The following is a 21,094-nucleotide window of genomic DNA, read 5'->3' as shown; positions in this document are numbered from 1 at the left end:
AAATCATTTTATTCTCTTCATCAAGCTTTGGTAGCTTTGTCTAGGTTGAAACTCTATTCCAAATAATTTTCTTCAAGCAAGAACATGGAAAATTAGATATTTATTGCTGATTTAGGTATCTCCAATTCGTATGCCACATTGTCGAATGGGTAATTCTTACACTTGATCAAATGCTTTGTGATTGCCTTTTTTTGTAGCGTCATAGTGTGTGTTTGAAGGATTGCCTCAAGTTCCAAAATCAATTTTCCCTCCTCACCAAGCTCTGGTAACTTTGTATGGGCTAAAACTTTTTGTCAAATAACTTTCTTCAAGTAGGAAAAATGGAATACTGGATGTATTTTTTGTTGAATTACATAGCTCCAATTTGTATGTAGCTCCAATCCTTTGCAAATCTGTAAAAGGTCCATATACTTGGGCATCAACTTGTTATCCTTCTATTGTTTTAGTGACATTGGTTTATGTGGTTGTAATCTCACAAAGATCAAATCTCCTACTTCAAAAGCCCTTTCACCATGGTGTGATCAATTTGTTGCTTCATTTTGTTCTATGTTGTTGCCAAGTTCTCTTTGAGATTAAAGAGTACCTCTTCTTGGTGTGGAATGCGTTCATCAACTGCTCTCATATTTGGGTGGGCTTGTAATGAAGAGGTTATTGATGGTGCATGGTACCCATATAGTGCCAAAAATGAAGACATTTTGGGTAAGTGTGAAAAGAAGTGCTATATTACCATTTCGGTAGTGGCAATCCTTGCACCCATCTCTCTTGTTTATCAAACACAAAACATCAAAGATAGCCTTCCAAGCATTTGTTGACCAACTTAGTCTATCCATTTGATTGGAGATGATATGACATGCTACGAGCAAGATGAGTTCCCAAATATAAGGATATGTCAGTCCAGAATTTAGTTGTAAATATAGGATCACAATCACTTACTGTGATTCTTTCAATCTCATGCAGCTTTTGAATGGTATCCATAAAGGTTGTTACTATAGCACTCGCTACAAATGGGTGTGAAAAAGCACAAAAATGTGTATATTTGGTGAGTCAATCCATAACAACCATGATAACATTTTTTTCTTATAGGATTGGGTAAACTTGTGATAAAATTCATGGATAACTCTTTCCACCTTTGGCTTGGAATAGATAAGTGTTGTAGAAGATTTGGAGCCTTAATTGTCTCCCCTTTATTTTGCTAGCAAACCATGCATTTTGCTTTAAATTTTTTGTCATGCCCCCTATATGGAATTGTCTCTTAATTCTTCTTAAGCAAGAAGAAAACAAAATAATAAAAATTCCGTTTGCGCTTTTCCCAAGAAGGGTGGGTATTACCGTTTCTCATAAAATTGTCTTATCGGTAAGACTTCACAATTTTCTTGATATGAAACCTACTGTACCCATATTTGATGGGACAAGGCATTGGAAAGAAATCATAATTTTGGCATGGAAGATAAACGTAGGTTTTAAAGTTATCATAATGTTCTTTTCCTTAGCCATATATGCCATCTGTGTTGGGCATCTGAAACTACCGCAACGATCTTAAGTCCAAATCGAAATCATCGTTATGTACCTACAGCTGGGCACAAAGGAAAAGAACGATGGATACTATCACTGGTATAGACCAGAGAATTAAAGGCAACAATGATATCATTATATTAAGGCATCGGTCTCATTAAATTGATGCAACAATCATTATTATACCCAAAGCAGTAATTAATCATTAATAGATTACCATTTCATATTAAGCAGCAATTACATTATGGAGAATTGTGATGGTTGAAAAGGTATGGGTGGTGTCTCCTTCAAGAGACAACTAGATGAAAGGTTATGTCTATTTATTCCACCGTGGAGAATATAAAAGGAGGAGATCGAATCAGATTGCAAAAAATCATGATCTGATCATCATCAGAGACAAGATAAGCGTTGGATCTAATAAACATTGCAGATTCAGACGACACATATATATTGAACAACAGTTACATGTTTATCAAATACTGTGGTATGAAGTAGAATGCATAGCAATATGAATTGGCTGATTTGTTATAGGACTATCATTTGATAGGAAGTAGGAATGTATACAGATATTCTATTGCTTCTAATGTATGATTAATAATAAGATAGGAATGTATGCATAATTCATAATGATTCCTGTAAAGCTTCATCCAATTTGCCGTTCCGCTTTGGAGGGAAGATGTGAGCATATAAGGAAAGCAAGTAGCCTGATGTCCATTCAAGTTAAGTTGGAAGGCCAAATGATGGATGTGATTTCGTGCCCCTGGACTTGATGGATAGGCTCAAGGTGCCTTGTATGATCTCTCGAGGGCTTCATAGCATGGATGGGTCATCGGGTTAAGCCTGAAAGGAATCCACATGCACATTATGTAAACTACAATGATGATTAAGATAATGTTTCTAACCTAGTAGGAAAGATTTATCTTATATCGAACATAATTGAGGGGTCTCAATCAGGATCTAATTGGTAAAGTTATACCTCTAACCATCTCACATCTCTTATTTGAAAGGAATTTGTGATTTTAGGGCAAAAACTAGGGCATTTACAAAAGGGGACATTACATTTTTCGACATCCCCTTTGAGCCCATCCCAAAGGAATCTCGCTTGATTCTATGATAAGTCATCAATAATCTTGAATGAGCCCCAATTAGAGAACCATGAAGCTCCTATAGAATCTTTTGTTTGAGGGTGGAGTTCTTCATAGGTTATACCATAGGGAATCTTCCAACAAAACTTCTTTAAATTGTTTGGATCATTTTGTAATTTTAAAATGAGATTCCATGTAGTGACATCTTGCTTCCACTCTAATTTTACTTCTTCGACCCGGTTTGCTTGTAATATTGAAATGGCACACAATAATGCCTCCTCCTTATCATCTTGTTTGGATGATGCATTATTCGGTATATTCTTCTTCGCTTTTAATATAAATGAGCTTAAATTCATATCCCAACATCTTAGTGACTTATTTTGGTTGGTTTTAGAGGATAATCTTCGCTTCAATAAATATTTTAGGCTATTATGATCTGTCTTTACTTTAAAGTGTTGACCCATCATATATGGCCTCCATTGTTTGACTGCATGTAAAATCACTAGCATTTCCTTTTTATAGATAGGTTTGAGTTGATTCTTACTTTTCAATTGAAGAGTTTTAAAAGTAATGGGCCTGACTTCTTTCATAAGAATTGCTTCTATACCATTCCTCAAAGCAGCACACTTAATAAAATTCTTGGTGAAATTTGGAGTGGTACACAGCCTTCTTAAGTCTCTAAAATGCTATTTCAACAACCTCATTCCATAGGAAAGTATCCGTTTTCCAAAGTGTTGTGAGGGGTGTTTCTATGTGGCCATAATTCTTTACAAATCTTCTATATTATCTAGTGAATCCGAGGAAACCCCTCAAACTTTTAATGGTTTGACTTTTAGGAGTTTCCCACTTCATCAGAAGGTTGATTTTGTTTGGATCAACTCTTACTCTTTCATGAAACACAAATGTGAACTAAGTACGTGACCTCTTTGGGTGCAAAAGCATACTTAGAACATTTAGCATAAAACTGATTTTGTTGGAGAATTCATATTGCTTGATCAACATTGTGCAAATGGTCTTCTCATGTCTTGCTATAAATCAATACTATCATCAAAGAACACTAATAAAAACTTCCTATAAATGGCTTAAAGATGAAATTCATCAAATGTTGGAATGTAAAACTCATATTGATCCTTACGAGTTCTAAATGTCATCTTGGGAATATCTTTCTCCTTAATTCTAATTTGGTGATTTCTTGATCTAAGATCAAGTTTTGTAAAAAAAAACATGGCTTCATTTGGTTCATCTAAGAAATCATCAATGATTGGAATAGTAAACTTATCTGTGATGGTGTACTTGTTGAGTTCTCTACAATCTAGATACATGCACCAAGTGTCATCCTTCTTATCTACCGTCACCATTAGAGAATAATAAACACTTTGACTATGATGGATAATTCCTACTTTAACATCTCTTGTACCATCCTCTCAATTTCACTCATTTGGACATATGGGTACTTGTAAGGCCTAATGTTAGGTGGTTGGCACCCTAGCGCTAGCTGAATTGCATGGTCATGACCCCTTTTGGGAGGAAATCCTTTTGGTGCAGCTCCAAAGACTATTGAATGTTTCTCCACAATAGCTTGTAGGTTTCATGCACAATCTGGAAATCTGATAGCATTAAGCTTGTAGGTTTTGTTGGAACCCTAAAATTTGCAATTTTTAGAATTCCAAATTCCAAGACAAGGAGCAAGAAAAATTCTAAATATATATATACATATATATATATTGAATAGGTACAAGTAATATATTTTATATTTGTTGCACAATATGAAACCATAACATAAACACAATAATGGGCATAAAAAATGGAGTGTGAAGCACCAAAGGGGGTATTTACATCATTTAAAGACCATTTATCCATTATATACCCATAAAATAGCCTTAAAATACCTCTAATATGCCTAAACAACTTGTAAAGTGACAATTAATTACATAAACTAAGGCAATTTCGGGATTTGGAATTATTTTTATTTAAAAGGGGGGTGTCTTTTCACCCAAAGGGGTATGAAAACCATTCAAACACATATATATGTGTGATGTAAAATGTAAAGAGAGAAGAAGGAGAGATACAAGAGGTGGAGGCAATTTTGTACTTCTAAACTTTTTATCAAAAATTATACCAGTTGCATTTTCTTTCTCATATGTGTTGAGAGTTAACATAATTTCAAAAGGCAATTGCTTGTGATATTATCTAAAGGAGATAAGGTTATTTGTGTTCTTCCAGTGAAATTTTGTGTTTCATATTGTAGATTTGGATCAAAAAAGATTTACTTGTGAATTGTAATTGTTCCCTGTATTTCTTCCTTGGATGGTCTCTTAAAGTTAGGGTTAAATTCATTCAAGCGGTTTACAATATAGACATTGAAGTAGAGCTCATAAGAAACAGTAACTGACAGACTCATCGAGAGGGGGTGGGTTTAAAAACTGTCTCATAAGTTTACACAATAAGTCCTGAAGAAATATAAGACTCTGTAGCCCAAATAAGAGGAAAGGCACTGATCATTTGTAAACAAACCCTTTAACCATCCCAATTACCCTTTACTTTTAAGCATTAGGATTAGTAGAGTAGGTATAGTAAGGTAATTTAGCCAAAGTGTAACATATATACCTTTGTAAGATACATAGATCAATACACACATCTGAAATCAATCTGTTTGAGAAACTTATGCCATTCTGAGACTAGGAGATATCATATTAAGACACTAAAATTCTAAGCACAAAGATCAAATAGCTTCTACAACAACAATCTTGAACTCATCTGCTGTATCTCCATCCTAGGAACTTATGCCATTCTGAGATAGGAGGAAGCCAGATCAAGATACTAAATCTGCTATAAAAAGCATTAGTTGAAGGAACAACTAGTGAGTAGGTATACCCGCCTAGGTCCTGCAGAGCCTAAAGTGAGAGAGTTAGTAACCAAATAGGTTCACTCTATAAGTTGGCCAAGTCAATTGGAGGGTTTGATCATAGGAGTTGGCATTTCCTTAGAACCTATCCAATCTGTTGATTTGAGACCCAACAGGTTTGTCGTTGTAGGCCCCTTTTTTGGTTGTGCCTCTATGGAAAATAATTGAGCCACAAACCCATCTACTTCTTTCTAGAATCTTCTACATTTGATTGTGGTGATTATGCACGAGCCCATGTAGCTCAAATTTCCTTCCCTCTGACTCGAAACACACAAAAAGCTCTTGGAAATTCATTTCAATCGTTTCAAAGGTAGTTAGCCATTGAACACCCATAACAATATCGACTCCACCCATAGGAATGGAAAACATATGATTATCCAGTTGATATTCTTCCATGGAGAGCTTAATACTATTAAATTTTCTAGAACAGCTAACTATTCCACCATCTACAATCGTGACTTGAAACTTTGGAGCTGGATGGACAAAACAGTTTAATGTATATCCGATTTACTGTTGATGAAGTTAGAAGTACTACGTGATTTAATTAATATTGCTACCTTATGCTTTTTCAAAACACCCATTGCCTTAATAGTTTGTGGAGTGCTAATTCCTGAAAGGGCATGGCAAGAAATGGTTGTATTTTTTGGTTTTTTCCCTTGTCTCTTCATCAGCCTCCCCTAACAACTCTTCTTCCATTTCTTTATTATTGGCAACTTCAATGTAGAACGATTACTTTTCTCCACACTTAATCGCTTGATTGTACTTTCTATCACAATTAAAGCATAATCCTTTAGTTCTCTACTCTTCAATTTGTTAAGGAGCTAGTTGGCAGGTTGAGGAAATGATAGCATATCAGTAATCCTATCCCTTATATGTGTTAACTCTTTCCTTTTGTTGATTAGTGCTCTCTCCAATGTTTTGTGTGCCATGACAATAGACTCTGATACAAAACTTGTATTAAACATTTGCATCTCATTTGGGTGTGATCTTTGAGCTTACCCAAAAGCAATCATTCAAATTAATGAAATCAAGTTTCCACAATCCATTGAATTATTGTAGCTGCTTCTAGATTAGATTGCGTTCAAGAATTTTTAGCATCAACGTTTTGGATCACACTCTGTAGTGCCTCCTGAATTTTTCTTTTCATCTTTATCTAGGGCTGTCACAGATTGGAGAAAAGGATTTTTGGGATTAAAAGGGCTTTTTGCATAAGGTTCTAAAACTTCAAAGTGAGACTAAAATGGATTTTGTGGCTGTCCCCTTTCACCCATAGCACTCCTACACTTTGATGAACCCCCAAGTGAGTTTGAAACTCTCACATTTTGATTTTCATTTCTTTCTTCCATCTCGTCATGCTCATTACTCTCATTGCTGCCACTGATGTTGTTTTATTTTGTGAAACAATATGCAAGTGCAAATTCAAAATAGAAAAGAAAAATCATACATTCTATCTGTTAAAACTTTGAAAAAAAAATGAAAGATTCACTCACCTCTTTCACTTCTCTTGCTACTTCACTCCTCATTGCTCACCGATGTTGGTTTTTCTAGCTCCGCCTTCAAACCCGCTCAAAATGTTTTTTCAAGGCTCCGACTTGCCTATAATTTTTTTTTTTGCATGTAGAAATGAGTTAAATCAAGATAGGGAGGTTGCAGTTGGCAAAGGAGTGCAAAGGAGTTTCAAAAATAAAATAATAGTTATGAAGTTAATTGGGAAATTAAAACAATGGAAAAGAATAAAAGGTAGCCAAATATTAAAAATAAAAGAATCAAGGGATATTAAGTGAAGGAAATTATTTTTTATAAAGTTAATAAAGGATTTGATCAGGAAGCTAACCCTAAATGGAGGAGTCCACTATAAAGCAAGTCCACAGGTTTATTCTTCCCTACAAATAAATTTGGCAAGGAGAAAAGTAAAACTGGCAAGAAGGAAAATAGCGAAATTGGTAGAGGCAAGTGGCATAGGGAATTCGTATGTGATTGCAGAGACCTGTATGGACTGAAGCTGTATGTCATATGGGGAAGGGTAGATGGCAGCAAATGGAAGAAGGCGTACGACAGGAAGCCGTACATGGAGTAGGCAGAGTCTAAGGTGAAGCAAGCATGGTTGTACTAGAGGTCTTCAAACAAATTGGACCGTATGTTGTACATGCACAACTAGCAGAGCTGTATAGGGGAGCACAATGAAGTTAGAAATCTGTGCATGTTAGATAGAGAGCACGTCGTATGAGGAAGTCAAAGATTTGTACGTGCCAAGTAGAGAGCATGTTGTACAGGCAAGAGGAAGGAGAGCCGTACAGGGAAGTTAGAGTTCCGTACGTGGGTAGGGGAAGACTACAAGGAGAGAAAGTTACCATAAGGGGAGAAGATGAGACCATACGAGGAAGTGAGTCGGCACAAACATAGCATGTTGTATAGGGACCTTGGGCTGTACGACAGGAAAGAGGATTGCTGGGCTGTACGTAAAGTGCTGCAGCTGTACACCACAAGCACGTACTCGTACGAAAGGTATCGAGTTGTACTTGAAGGACATTAGGTTGTATTGGAATTGAGAAGCACCCAATTGTATGGCAAGGAGGCAAGGCATCTGTAAGGAAAGGAAGACGTGTCGTATAGTGAAAAGAATTCTAGTTTGCACATAGGGAAAGAACTTGGCCAATCTGCACAATAGCATTTCACACATGGTGAAAAACAGTTTTGGGAACACCAGCCAATCGGGAGGCAGCGGTGGTAGTTACCATAACAACCAACGCCACGTTTATAAAGGCCAAGCTTCCCATTTAGCAACAATGTCAACAATGGCAACTGGCAGTAGTAGCAAAAGTAAGAAGGTTCGACCTCGTGTGCAGATTGGAGATGGCAGGATTAAAGCCGACACTCTCACTTGGGAAAGTTTGAGCAGCATTGACTACCGCCCATGGTAGCAAGAGACAAATGAGAACCACAACGTCAAGATGGTTCTTAGGCACATGGAGGTGGAGAAGGTGATTCAGATGCTTGTTTTCAATATAGGGGAGTTCGAGCTCATTTTGAAAGCTCTAGTAGTGCATTATGATGGACACGCACAGAAGTCCACCATCCTTTACAATGGAGATGATGTGACTCTCTCCTTTTGGCCAGTTGAGTTTAAACGAGTGTTCGAAATTCCATCCAAGGTTGCCAAGGTGGCCAAGCTACAAGGAAAGATGACAATACTGCAGAAGGATAATTTACCGAAATAGGTATGCCATGATGACTTGACGCCGAAGGAGTGGGATAGTGTATAGAATAACAACAGCAGTAGAGGGGTCAAGAAAACCTTCTTGGTGATGACAATGTGGAAGTGCATTCTTGACGTGATCAAGAGCCACCTCATTGGAGCAAGTAGGTCTTTTGACATCGCCATCTGGATGATTTATTTAATGATTGGCCTTAAGAATGGGAAGGTTTACAATCGGGCAGATTCGAGAATTTCTTAGCCTCTAGCATAAGGCTTTTTACATGTCCTAGCATGCTATCGGCTTGTTCTTGGATGCCGTCCGCACTTAGGTACTGGCAAACAAGCGGGGACACTTTCACCCTCTTAGTCGTGTGGAGCTGACTAAGCTAGCCATTTTCTACCAGAGTCACATGGACACATTGACGAATGTTAGCGACTGGGCCCATCCTACCAAAAAGAGGCAGACGCAAGAGTTTAAGTGCTAACAAGTATCAGAATATGAGAGTAGTAGTAGTGCAGAAGAGGAGGGGAATATTGAGGTGTCTTCCAGTGAGAGCGCGAAGGATGTGTTTGTTGCAGAGGATGTGCTTGATGAGGATGTGTGTGTTGCAGAAGACATGGTTATTGCAGAGGATGTGTCTTTGGGTGCCTTGGGTGCAATTGGAAGCTACGACAACAATGATGAGGTTGAGGCGGTGGTGACCATCGAGATGGATAGTGACGTAGCCATATTGCCAGTTGGAGTGATAGTGGTAGTGGCAGAAACACCAATGATGGTAGTGGTACTAGTTTCCATCCCTTCTGCTTCTAGAGCAATTGTGGTAGGGTCAATTCCACCAACACCATTGTCCGCATCATTGGCAATGGTAGGGTCAAGTCTACCAATGCCATTGTCCACATCATTGGCAGTTGGATGGTATGGCCGCTTTTCTTGGCCGAGTGGGAGAGATTGCAAGGATCTTAGATATTGGTCACTACCTCCTGGTGGCATAAGCAACAAAGCTCCTTTTGGATTTTATGCAAGGTGAGTGTGATGGAGAGTTCTTCAAATGCTTCATTGCCAGAGGATGGCCGAAGATGGAAACATAGGCTATGAGAGATGCCCGGATCTCCTAGCGACGCAACCTTGGAGGCTGCCATGATTGGGTACTTCGAGCGCTCTATGACATGGAACTTGTCTTGAGGGAATTGTTCCTCAACCATCGTCGACTAACAATCACATACTTTTAGGATGTTCCATAACTGGTGCAAGTCCTCCACTAGGTGGAACGTGCTCGATAGCTTTAATTGAACATGCGCAAAAAGACTAAGACTAGTTGGTCCAGTAGCACTCTCGGGTTACTTCTCTGGAGAAGACCGTGGGAGAGCATGAGTAGTAGTTAGTCGAGAGAGATCGACAGGTGGAAGAATTGAACACACAGTTGGTGGAGAGGTATGAGCGGATCACTTTGCTGAACACATAGCTGGGGAAGAAGAGTAGTGAGATCAAGATGATGCATAAGAAATTGATGGAAGCAACATACATGGTCAAGGAGTCTCGCAAGAGGGAGTTGATGGCGAATCAACACCTTCAGCTTTTGCAGCAACGATACTCTCGGCCATCCACCCTGCATCTTCTTTACTTCTAGGAACGTCCTCTCACCCTCCTGCTTCTAAGTGATTTTGTGTTTTCCAGCCCCATTTTGTTTTCATCATCTGGAAGACGACTTCTTTTTTTGGGGGGGCTGATGTAGTCAACAAAACTGCCATAAATAATAAACAATGTTTTGTCATTTATAATTGGCCATGTAATGAACAATTTGTTTTTGAGCTGTTGGTAGTTACTGACCGTTGGCACTCTTAACCAACCGCTAGGTACTATATATTTCATGGCTGTCTTGGAAATATAGATTATTCTCAATTGTACACATTCCATATTTTTGAAATAAAGACATCTTTTTGGGCATGATCTATGTTATTTTCCTATTATGATATATTGTTATGTGACATATGTTTGTACCTGTTTACTCTATGTAAATAAGTTAGATCCCTTCGAGAGTAAACAGAGGCCTTCAATGTTCAAGACTTACATCCATGTATGCAACCTTCAATCAACCAAATTGTGCCAGCTTTTACACAAAGATCTGCTTTTATGTTAAGCTTCAAGCCTTTATTGTGACCATAACACACTATTGTGTGCATGCAAGATTTGTAAAAGCCACTCATTCTGCTCCTTTGTTTTCATTTGATGTGGATTGCTCATGTGCTTGGATGCTTTAGTATCATTAAGGAGACCATGGTCTCCACCGTGAGGGGTCCTTGAGGTCCATTCAACTAAAAAAATATTGCTCATCCTGCTGATAGTTATGGAGTAGGTATGGTGGTTGGGATGATAGTGTGAACGCAGGGGTGTGAATGCTCAAGAACTTGAGTTTCTTCATGAGAATGTTCTATTAAGCCACAAAGGTATAGGCTGTTGACAATTTGAATTGTTCGCTTCTTTTCCCAATTTCCTTGTTCTTGTTTGATCTTATAGGAGCAGCTCCAATCTTATGAAGCTTATAAATAATTATTTTGAGAAAGACAAAAGTTTATTTCTAGCTGCCCATAAAGGGCCAGGGTTCTGAATTGAATAAATATGGGTATCATTTAAATCTAGAGGCCGATCTTCAATTCCTGAAACTAAGCAAATTAAATTTAGGACGTATGATCATGCTCCAAACCATCCAAAGGGAAGTTAGTTCCAAGCTGGAAGGCACTGATTCTGAAAGCCAATTCAGCAATGTTGAAGAGTTCATTGATGGCTCAGTGAAAGAAAGTGAAAAAGATGGAGAGAATGATGATAAATTTGAGACTTCATGGAGACATTGGCGAAGGCATTGTGGAAGGCTCAGTGGCCAGTGTTCAGAGATGATGCCTCATAGCAGTCTTATGCTATAAAACAGGCAACAACGTCAAGTCTTTTTCATGCCGATCAAATTATGGATGCCCCTCTCCACAAAATGTTGACTCTGACTGTGCAGGATGGTGTACTCTTCTACTGGTGAAGGGGAACCTTAAACGATATGCCAATAGTTTGCAGCCAAGTTGAGCCAACTGCTTTGACTCTGATGCCCCAACAATGCAGATGAACATAATTATCAGGCTAAGGCTGCCCTCTTATGAGTGAATTGAACATAGTGTTGGAAGTTGTCATTGATGTCAAAAGCTATGTATGAGATTGTTGGATTAATTGTCATTGATCTCAAAGATAGATTGACGAAAGGAAAGGCAACTGTTATAATGAAGCAAGATATGCAAAGAGACAATTATAATGTGTATGATCTAGTTTACACCCCAAGGATACGACTATGAACATGGCCGACTCTATGACATTGCTGATTTTAGGATCAATATTAATTATATTGTGAATGCTGGCTGTCCCACATTCACCTTAGCCAGCCATACTTTGGTGCCTAAGACAGACACAATAATGCATATTAATCAGCCAAAATTAATACAAAAGGAGTGATGAATGAATGAATTTCTATGGAGATATGATGGGGCAGTGCTCAGTGTTAAGGAGTAGCAAACTTACTAAAGAAAAATTAATATATATTTCACATGCTGGCCGACCTCAATATTAGCATCCAAGAGAAGCATACAAATACAATGTTTTAAGGCAGCGCTTGCGTTTAAGATGACTATTAGAAGATGTGATTAAAGAGCATTAAGGAGTAGTGATAAAGGTTAAGGGAAGGAGCTTTGGCCGATCACACACTAATTAAAGAAATATGTATGTTTATGAAATTGCCCAAACATTCACAAGAATGTCTAAATGCAGCAAATACTTTAAGGAAGAGAAGTGATTAAATAAGGAGTATATTTTCAATAAGCATCAATTGATATACTTGCATTTACATTAATGCTGGCCGACTATAATTGTTAGATGTATTATCACCCAAAGAAAGAGATATAAAGATGAATTATTGTGTAGCAATTAAAAAACAATGAGGTGGAGCGATTAATATTAATGACGTACAGCAAATATAATAAAGAAGTAAGTAGTGATTACCAAGAAAAAATTATGGGCAACAATTACCTTGTATAAGGAGAAGTGATTACATGTTAATAGGCGGAAATTATCATCATATTAATGGCAGCATTTTAATCTTAAGAAGGCAGCTTGAAGCAAAGGATAAAAGGAGTTATGATTAGTTTCAGAAAGTAATCATTTCTTCATAAAGGATATGACTCTTTCAAAGGAGATCTATATTCGTAGAGATTCATCCTTTCATGAATTGAAGAAGATATAAAAAATACATTTGAGAAGTGAAGAAAAAATGATTAAGTGGATTAAAAAGGATAAATATCATATCTACACCTGCAGATCTGCTAAGAGTTCAAGGGGCAGAATTAGAAGGAGTATGTAGATGTAGAGGAAAGTGCTGATGCTGAGATAAAGAAGAAGATCTTGCAGTTATAGAGGAAGAGATTGGGCAGAAATAAAGGAGAGATCTAGTGCAGCGACAAAGACATACCATTAAGGAAGAATGAGTAAGCAATAAAAATAAGAGAGAGCTTTGTGAAGAATAAAAAGAAAATTTATTATTCAAGAATTCGTGGAATAAAAAATATTTGAAGCATGGCAGCAGATATTAGAATGATTTATAGGATCTCCAAGCAGCATTAGAGCAGAAGATATGATAAATCAGTCAAATCAATGAGCAGATTTAAAGTGGGATTGAGCAGACTTCTGAGAGAAATACAAGCAGATTTATTGAAGCATATTGGGGCAGATTTGTGAAGAATTAGTAAGTAGGTTTATGAAGATTCTGTAGAGGAGTTGTGAGCAGGTATAAGAAGGATTTACCATCCGAATTGAGAGCAAGGAACAGAAGTGAAATGAGTAAAGATTAAAAAAAAGAGGATTGGAAGCAAATGTGAGCATAAGAAGAAATATCATACAAATACATGCAAGAGAAGAACATCGTAGAAGATTATTCAAGGAAGTTATTGAAGGAGAGTTTTTCCCAAGAAGACTAGAATTTGTTGAGGTGGAAGTTGGTGTTTCCTAAAGGAGAATTGGTGTCTGACTAAGTTTGTGCTTAGTAGTTGGGGTTGGTGCCCACGAATTGAGGGGATTGGTGTCTCCTGTGGGCTGGTGCCTACGAAGTTGTAAAACAAATTTATATAAGCAATATTTTGCCATGGTTTTCACCCGTAACGGTTTCCACGTAAATCGTGTGTTCTACGTATGTTGCGTAATTGTTGCATCTTATGTTGCTGATATTATGTAATTAATGTTATTATGATTGTTAAGTTGAAAAAGTAAAAGATTGTTTTATACTGAATCACTGATTCAATCTCCACTCCCCCTCTCAGTATAATCGTGTGCACTTCACATAGTCCCCTGTAACACGATAGTGCATACTATGCCTTTGGTATTAGCTGCTATGACACATACGGATGGAAATGAGGATGACAACAGGAAAATAGAAACTCCGCAAACACCAAAAGATATGGTGCCTCCTCCAAAGGAAAAATGTTAGAACCTCTCTAGCCTGGTATTGGTATTATACAGATTTTCTTTTTTGGTTAGCATCCTTGAACTTTCTGATCAAGACAGTAACTACTCTCTATTGTTGCCTGGATTCTATTAACAACCAATTATAATAATGTTCAACCCACTTAAATATTCCTTTAGTAAAACTTGAAAATGTATTTTGTGTGTTTCATTATTACAATGAAAAGAACAAATAACCCATTCGTATAATTATTACAGATATTATCATGGATATTTCAATAATTAGTACTTTTTCATTACTGTTGCAGTTCAGAAATCCATTAATGCTTTAATGGCATTATTGAAGATACAAAGGACATATTCATTATTAAAGCAAGAAAAATAAATCTGCCCAAATCATGTCATAATTACTGCATACATGCCTTGTTTAAAACTATAAGTAGATTAAATATCTATTACATTGGGATCATATTGCTCACCCCTATCATAATTAAATACACCTAAGCACACCATATGATTAAAGTACAATCATGCTTTTAACGATGGTACACTAAATATTAAGTATATTGATAGATTTAATCAAACTTTATCATACAATGTGGCTGCTTTATAGAATTTATTGTTTGAAATGTATGCCTCAAACTGGTCTAGCAATTTTGGAAGAGCTAGAAGAGAGGGAGACTATCCCCAGAGTGTGTGACTTTCCAACCAATGAGTCTTATGGAGCTCTTGCACACTGCCCCTTGTTTGGAATGACCCTACCTTTCACAAGGACAGCAGATAAGGATATTCTTAACTAATAAAAGAGAGCCATGTACATGTCATCACAAACAGCATGAAGATAACAACAGTTAATGTGGAACAAGATTAACTATGAACGGGGAAACCATGAATACATAAATCATGTACTTGACCAAGTATTTATTAAACATTTACCTATTTCATACCTCGTTTTAACCCACACATAAGGTCTCCAAGAAACCGTTAGCTCAGCTTAAGGTTTCCAATTCCAATAAATGCTTATTATACATCTATCTTACAAGCTACTCAATACAGGATTTAAGGTAACTTAGCTGCTAACCACTCTATTAATTGGGATAAATGAGCATTGGATTAGAACCTTACAGTGGTTAGACATAGAGGAGATGGACAAGACCCTGTTCTATACTAGGGATCATAGACTAGAAACTCATGAATACGCAAAACTTGGCAGGCCCAAATTTGACTTGGACTTGGTGACTTATTAAAAATATGCTAGAGGTCAGCAAAATTTCTGAACATTAAAAAACACACATATTGACAGAATAATCTTAAAAACCATGCATCAAATGAATTTTAAAGAACTGATAAGTAGTTTTTTGTTCATTCTTAGATCAAAAAAGAAGTTCAATGCACATCATAGTGTCATATGATAAAAAATTACAAATCTATATTCATATTGTACATTTTTTTTCTACGAGTAGTACTTCTAAGTGGCTGTGTGGGTGCCCTTGAAGTGGATGCTATTGATTGTGCTTGGAGAGGAATATATTCCTTAAGCATATCATGGGCAGCTGCATTCAATGAAGCCTCGATTGATGCCTCGGCCTCACCTTCTGACTCCCTTCTGCCATTACAATTGCTGCCCATTCTGCTGCTTCTCTATTAATTTCAGTAATTCTTCTTTGGAAAAGAGGGGCTCCTCAGGCTCATTAATATCATTAGCAACCTGATTTGAATACGGATATATGTCATCATGGTCAGTGGCATTGTGATTGTCCCTTCCCTCCACCTTTTTGGTACAAAAATTAAGATTTGCACTGGTTGGCAAGTTTTCAGGTCAGACTTGTGGGTACTCAGTGAGTTTTTGGCCAAAAATGCACTGATTTTTAACAAAAGAACTGCCCCTGAATTTTTGGGTGAGTGACGTGGGAGCAGTTTTGACTTGCGAGAACTTGTGAGTTAGGTAAGTTTTGTCAAGTTTTTAATCTATGCCAGGGACTGCATGGTGTCTCTCCCTGAGTACCTGCCACAATTAACACTATAGGTGGGTGATCCCTTCAACTTCCACTAGGTCTGGGTACCTGTAGCATTAGTTTTTTAACTTTGTTTGTCCAAAATAGCAAGAAAAAGAATCACATTATTTCATTATGCAGATCCATCATCTTTAGACAGCTCATCCTACGCTAACATCAGCCTTATTTAAATTCCTATTCATTTGTCAAAATTTGTCTCAAAGGAAGGATAGGGTATCAATGTGTCATAAATAATCAAGAAAACTTGAAGCTAATTAAAAGAAGTCTCCTTAAGGACTTCAAAACAATTTGAGATTACAGTAAGGTTTTGTTTAGTTACACGTGACAATATGACAGTCATAATAAAAAGAATTCATTTATCTAATTCTCTTGTAAGGATACCTCTTTCAACACAAATAGATCTCAGCAATTTTCAGGATAAGACAACCAAGAATAAAAACAACTTCGTAATTCAAGTAACCTTTTGTTTTATTTTTGTATTGAAGAAGATTTGAACTCAGCACCATCTAGGTGCCTACAACCTGGATTTTGCCTTTTGGCAGAAACCTATTTTTTTTTGGTGAAATCTGGGCTTAATAAGGCCCAGTCTGTTTGACCACATAAGGGGGACCCCATCCCCAACACTTTAATGTCTACCAAGCCAAGACATCCAAGACAACCAAATGTCCACTTCAGGACTTGAATGCAGGATGTCCATCAAGACAACCAAGAGACAAACCATTGCATCATGCGCTCTTGTACATAATTCAACTAACTTATTAATCCTCGTACTCTTATAGTTCACTGCCTCAAAAGCATCAATCTCTTCCTAAGGGTCTTTGTCAGTCCATCAAGACCATTGGATTATCATACCAATTTGAAACCCTACAAACTGTATGGGTACTAAATGAACAATCAAGGTCATAGACAAGAAATGAGCATGACATTCCCAAGCTTGAGTTAGGCTTAGGGCATTTACATGCTTGATGGCCCAAACTCATTGATTTGGGAGTTAATAGATCTGACTGATTAGTCAACTGCTTGCATGGAGGAGTTAACTAGGTGCATGAAAGAATCAAGGGGAGTTGACTATTGCATGAAATGGTTATTTGATCCCATGAATGAGTGAAGTGGATTTGATTGATGAGGGGGATTGCAAGTCTTGAGTGGATTGATTAGACTAGGTAGTCCACTAGGTGAGGTGGAATTAAATCAATTAAATATTTAATTAATTGATTTATTGGTGTGCATGTTGGAAATTAATATTAAATAAATTAACTAATAGATAATGTGTGGATAAACGATCAATTAAATGGATGAATAATTTTAGTTAAATTTAATTAAATAAGTGAGGGATTATTTTATTAAATTATTGGGCGTTAGGTGATAAAGAGATGATGTATGTGTACTAGACGACGGATGAATAAATTGAATGATGATTGTATAAAATTAGGACCTAGATGGTAGGATGAGATGAAGTAGATGATTGGGAGAAGTTATGACTTCGGCGATAGGATGATTAGATGAAAGTGCCTTAGGGCATGGATGAACGAGCGAATCAGGGGTGATTAGGTGAAGATGGAATTATTTAGGTGTCTACACCCTGCCAAATGCAAACAGGTCACAAAATATCCATATAAGTATACTTCAAAATGTTATATAATTTTTGGATGTGCTATAGTATTCCATATAGTATGAGAGCAAGTATTCATGCAGCTTGGCAAAAGAATCTGATAAAATGACAGAAAAATTTGATAAAAAAATATAAAAAACAACTCTTGATAAATATCTTGCAAATCATAAGTCAATATTCGGGGGCATAAATATGTGAAAGAAAATGGCTATAAATGTATAAATATATAGAAACATAAAAACAATTCTTGATATAAAAATGGCTATATCTGTATGTATGCATAAAAACATAAAAACTATTCTTCCCTGGAATATTGACTAAAGATTTGCAAAGGCAAGGCTTTACAAGGTATCATTTCTGACAGCAAAAAATTCACAAGACACTACATGTGCCAATTCTTAGAGATAAGTCTAAGTTACCGGTTCTTCCCCTTTTGGCCTGGGTTCGGGTTCTGGTTCTTGCCTGGTCCTGGTTCTCCCCGGGTTCTTGACTAAAGATTTGCAAGGCAAGGCTTTACAAGGTGTTATTTCAGACAGCAAAAAATTCACAAGACACTACATGTGCCAATTCTTAGAAATAAGACTTAAGTTACTATATCTTTGCTTTAATGGGAAGTTTTTCCTTGCATTATGCTGTCGACAGATGATTTTTTCTTTTATACGATGATCTGGAGAATCATTGTTTTTTGCCATTTTGGTTGTTTGATGAAATCTGGTATACGAAGGTGCTGTAATGAGAACAACTATAGGATTTGTGATATTTTTGAAGTTGATGGGCTCTGGACAGGCATGGAATGTACTGTATACAGTTACACAGTTATAAGGACAATAAATTTTTGCAAAATCTGGATTGTTGCCTTATTGGTGATGATTATAGTATAAGTTTCCACTCTGAAAACTAGCCTAAAACTTTGCATGTGAGTTTTATTTTATAATCAATGAATGATGCAAAACAAGTCTTTCTACTGAACCATGTAATTTTCTTTATTAATTGCACTGATCTTAGTTAATTAAAAGTGCACGTGGAATTGTGCTGTAAGAGGAAAATCTGTTATTTACTAGAACTGCATTAATTGGCCTATTTCTGTATAAACAGATTCAAAAAATCTTCTCAGAAAGGATTTGAAACTAGTGAGAAATCTTCTGGGAATTTATTAACGTCACAAAGAGATTCAAGGCCCCTGCTCTTCAAATTTAATGAGGTAATTTCTTACCTTTAGAATGTTGTTAGTATCAAATCTATACTTTAAAAGGGTTAAATTTGTGACACGCATAATTTCAACTAAATTATGCTTGTCAATAACTTTACAGGGCTTCACAAATGCAGTTAAAAGGCCTGTACGTATGCGTGAGCTTCTTTGAGAATTTATTTCACAGTTTGTATTTCGATTCAAAATCATGAAGCTGAGATTGAAGTAGTGGCCTGGGTATGGGAGGCGCGGCTGTTAAGAAGAATGGCAAGTTAAGGATTATGAGGCGATCAGGCACAGATTGTTTTATTGGAGCAACAATCTTGTCTAATCTAGTGGGAATGATTAGTACGTGGTGGTCGATGCTACAGTGCCATTTAAATACCGGCAAAATTCATATATATTTCGATGTATGTAAAGAGAGTTGGTTATATGAAATTCAAACTTTGGAAATTCCATTCTTGTCTAGTTGTAGGCATTGCAAGCAAATAAGATTTTATTTTCAGTGCATTGCCAGAGTTTGATAGCTTTTCATCCAAATCTTTTTTTTAATATCTTATGAAGTTAAGGGAAGTTGTGTTTATCTTGAATGAATGACTGAAAGATTTTAATAACATCCATGAGACCAAAGCAGCCTATGGGACCATGGGCAGCAACAAAAGAGCAGCAAACAAGTCTTGCCTTGGAACACAACGTCATGGCAGCTTTATAAGGTTTGTAAATTTCTTTGATGTCAGATCTTCTGCAGTAGATCTTGATCAAAAGGTTCACAGCTTTGCCCAGACTTGCCTTCTCAAATAAGACATTTAGATTGTCTACTCTTAAGATGTCTTCGTAGTTGATACAAATGTCATTGTAGGTCAGGCACTCCATGATGTGCCATACTATCTGAGCCACACCTTTGTTGCAAAATAGGCATGTTCTAATTTCCCACTGCTCCTTAGGCATTCATCATCTGTTGGTTTCACACATAAGATGATGCGAGGTAGTCTTTAATTGGGCTGTCAATTTCTTTTGCTTTCCACTTAATATCAGCTTCTATGTAAGATTTTTCAACATGATCCCATGCAGGGTTAAATTATTTGATACGGTAAGCTTTCTTTTGACCAATTTGCTTTGTCTACATGGCAGTCTTGAATTTTTCTTGACATACTTTTTTATTTCATCATTAGTATTTGGACATTCTTGCAAATTAATTTCCCATTTATTTATCCATTTGTCATTTTGTTTCATCCACCTATTCTTTCTCAATAAACAGCCTAGGCCTAGAGCTTTTTCAAGCAATTTAACACTTGGGCCATAGCTGATGCTTCTAAAGGGAAAGTATATGTTTCAGCTAATAAAATACTGTTGGGAATTGAAATCTTAGTTTTGAGTATGCTTATGATTAAATGTTTTTGAATTCTTTCCACATACTTCCATTTCTTATCTGACATGTTAGTGCCCCAAATTTCAAATTCATAAAGGGTCACTGGAGTGACAAGCAAACCAAATAGGATTGTCTTGGTTTTTCAATTCCATAATTTTGCACCCTTGCATTTATCGCAGTGAATATAATGAATGCTCTTCAGCACCCTTGAATTCTTTTTGCTCTATATGTTTTCCAATTGAGTTTGTGAAAAGAGTGTGTTGTACTTGTATTCTTCACTTTTTCTACTGGATTACCTTTAAAAAGAAAGTAAATTTGTTTCTTTTTTTCTATTGTTTATTGACAAAAAAAGTTCTAGAGCCCTCAAGTGCTCTCTCAAATTATGAATTGTTATTACAATTAGGATGGGATCATTTTCATATAAGAGCAACTTTATTATGTATCTAGCAAGCTGAACTCCCTCATTGCCAACTTTATTTATTCACTCTAACTTATAATTGTATAATCTGAACAAAGTTGGGAGAGTAGGTGGCCCTATTTGATGTCAATATCACTACAAAAGCACTTGGACATTTTGTCACTTGTTCTAATTTTGGCTTTGACCTATTCATAAAGCTTATGAATTGTTGCTCTAAGCTCCTTTGGAATTTCGAGTTCTTCCAACCTATTCCATAGTTTGTCATGAGGCATAATGTCAAAGGTTTTTGAAGGCCACAAGGCAACAAA

General features: G+C 36.7%; 1 protein-coding gene across 1 annotated transcript in view; it reads left to right on the top strand.

Moving 5' to 3' along the window:
- Positions 1–19,509, top strand: part of LOC131079450 (uncharacterized) — a 163,074-nt gene extending 143,565 nt beyond the window's left edge. Inside the window, exons 23-24 of the mRNA XM_058017404.2 lie at positions 18,906–19,011; positions 19,121–19,509. Of these exons, the coding sequence (XP_057873387.2) occupies positions 18,906–19,011; positions 19,121–19,171 (157 nt within the window). The 3' untranslated portion in view covers positions 19,172–19,509. The remainder of the gene's footprint in view (positions 1–18,905; positions 19,012–19,120) is intronic.
- Positions 19,510–21,094: the final 1,585 nt, after the last annotated feature.

The sequence above is a fragment of the Cryptomeria japonica genome, chromosome 8 (genome assembly GCF_030272615.1).
Source record: "Cryptomeria japonica chromosome 8, Sugi_1.0, whole genome shotgun sequence".
Classification (NCBI taxonomy): domain Eukaryota; kingdom Viridiplantae; phylum Streptophyta; class Pinopsida; order Cupressales; family Cupressaceae; genus Cryptomeria; species Cryptomeria japonica.
This window is presented reverse-complemented; position numbering and strand designations above follow the sequence as displayed.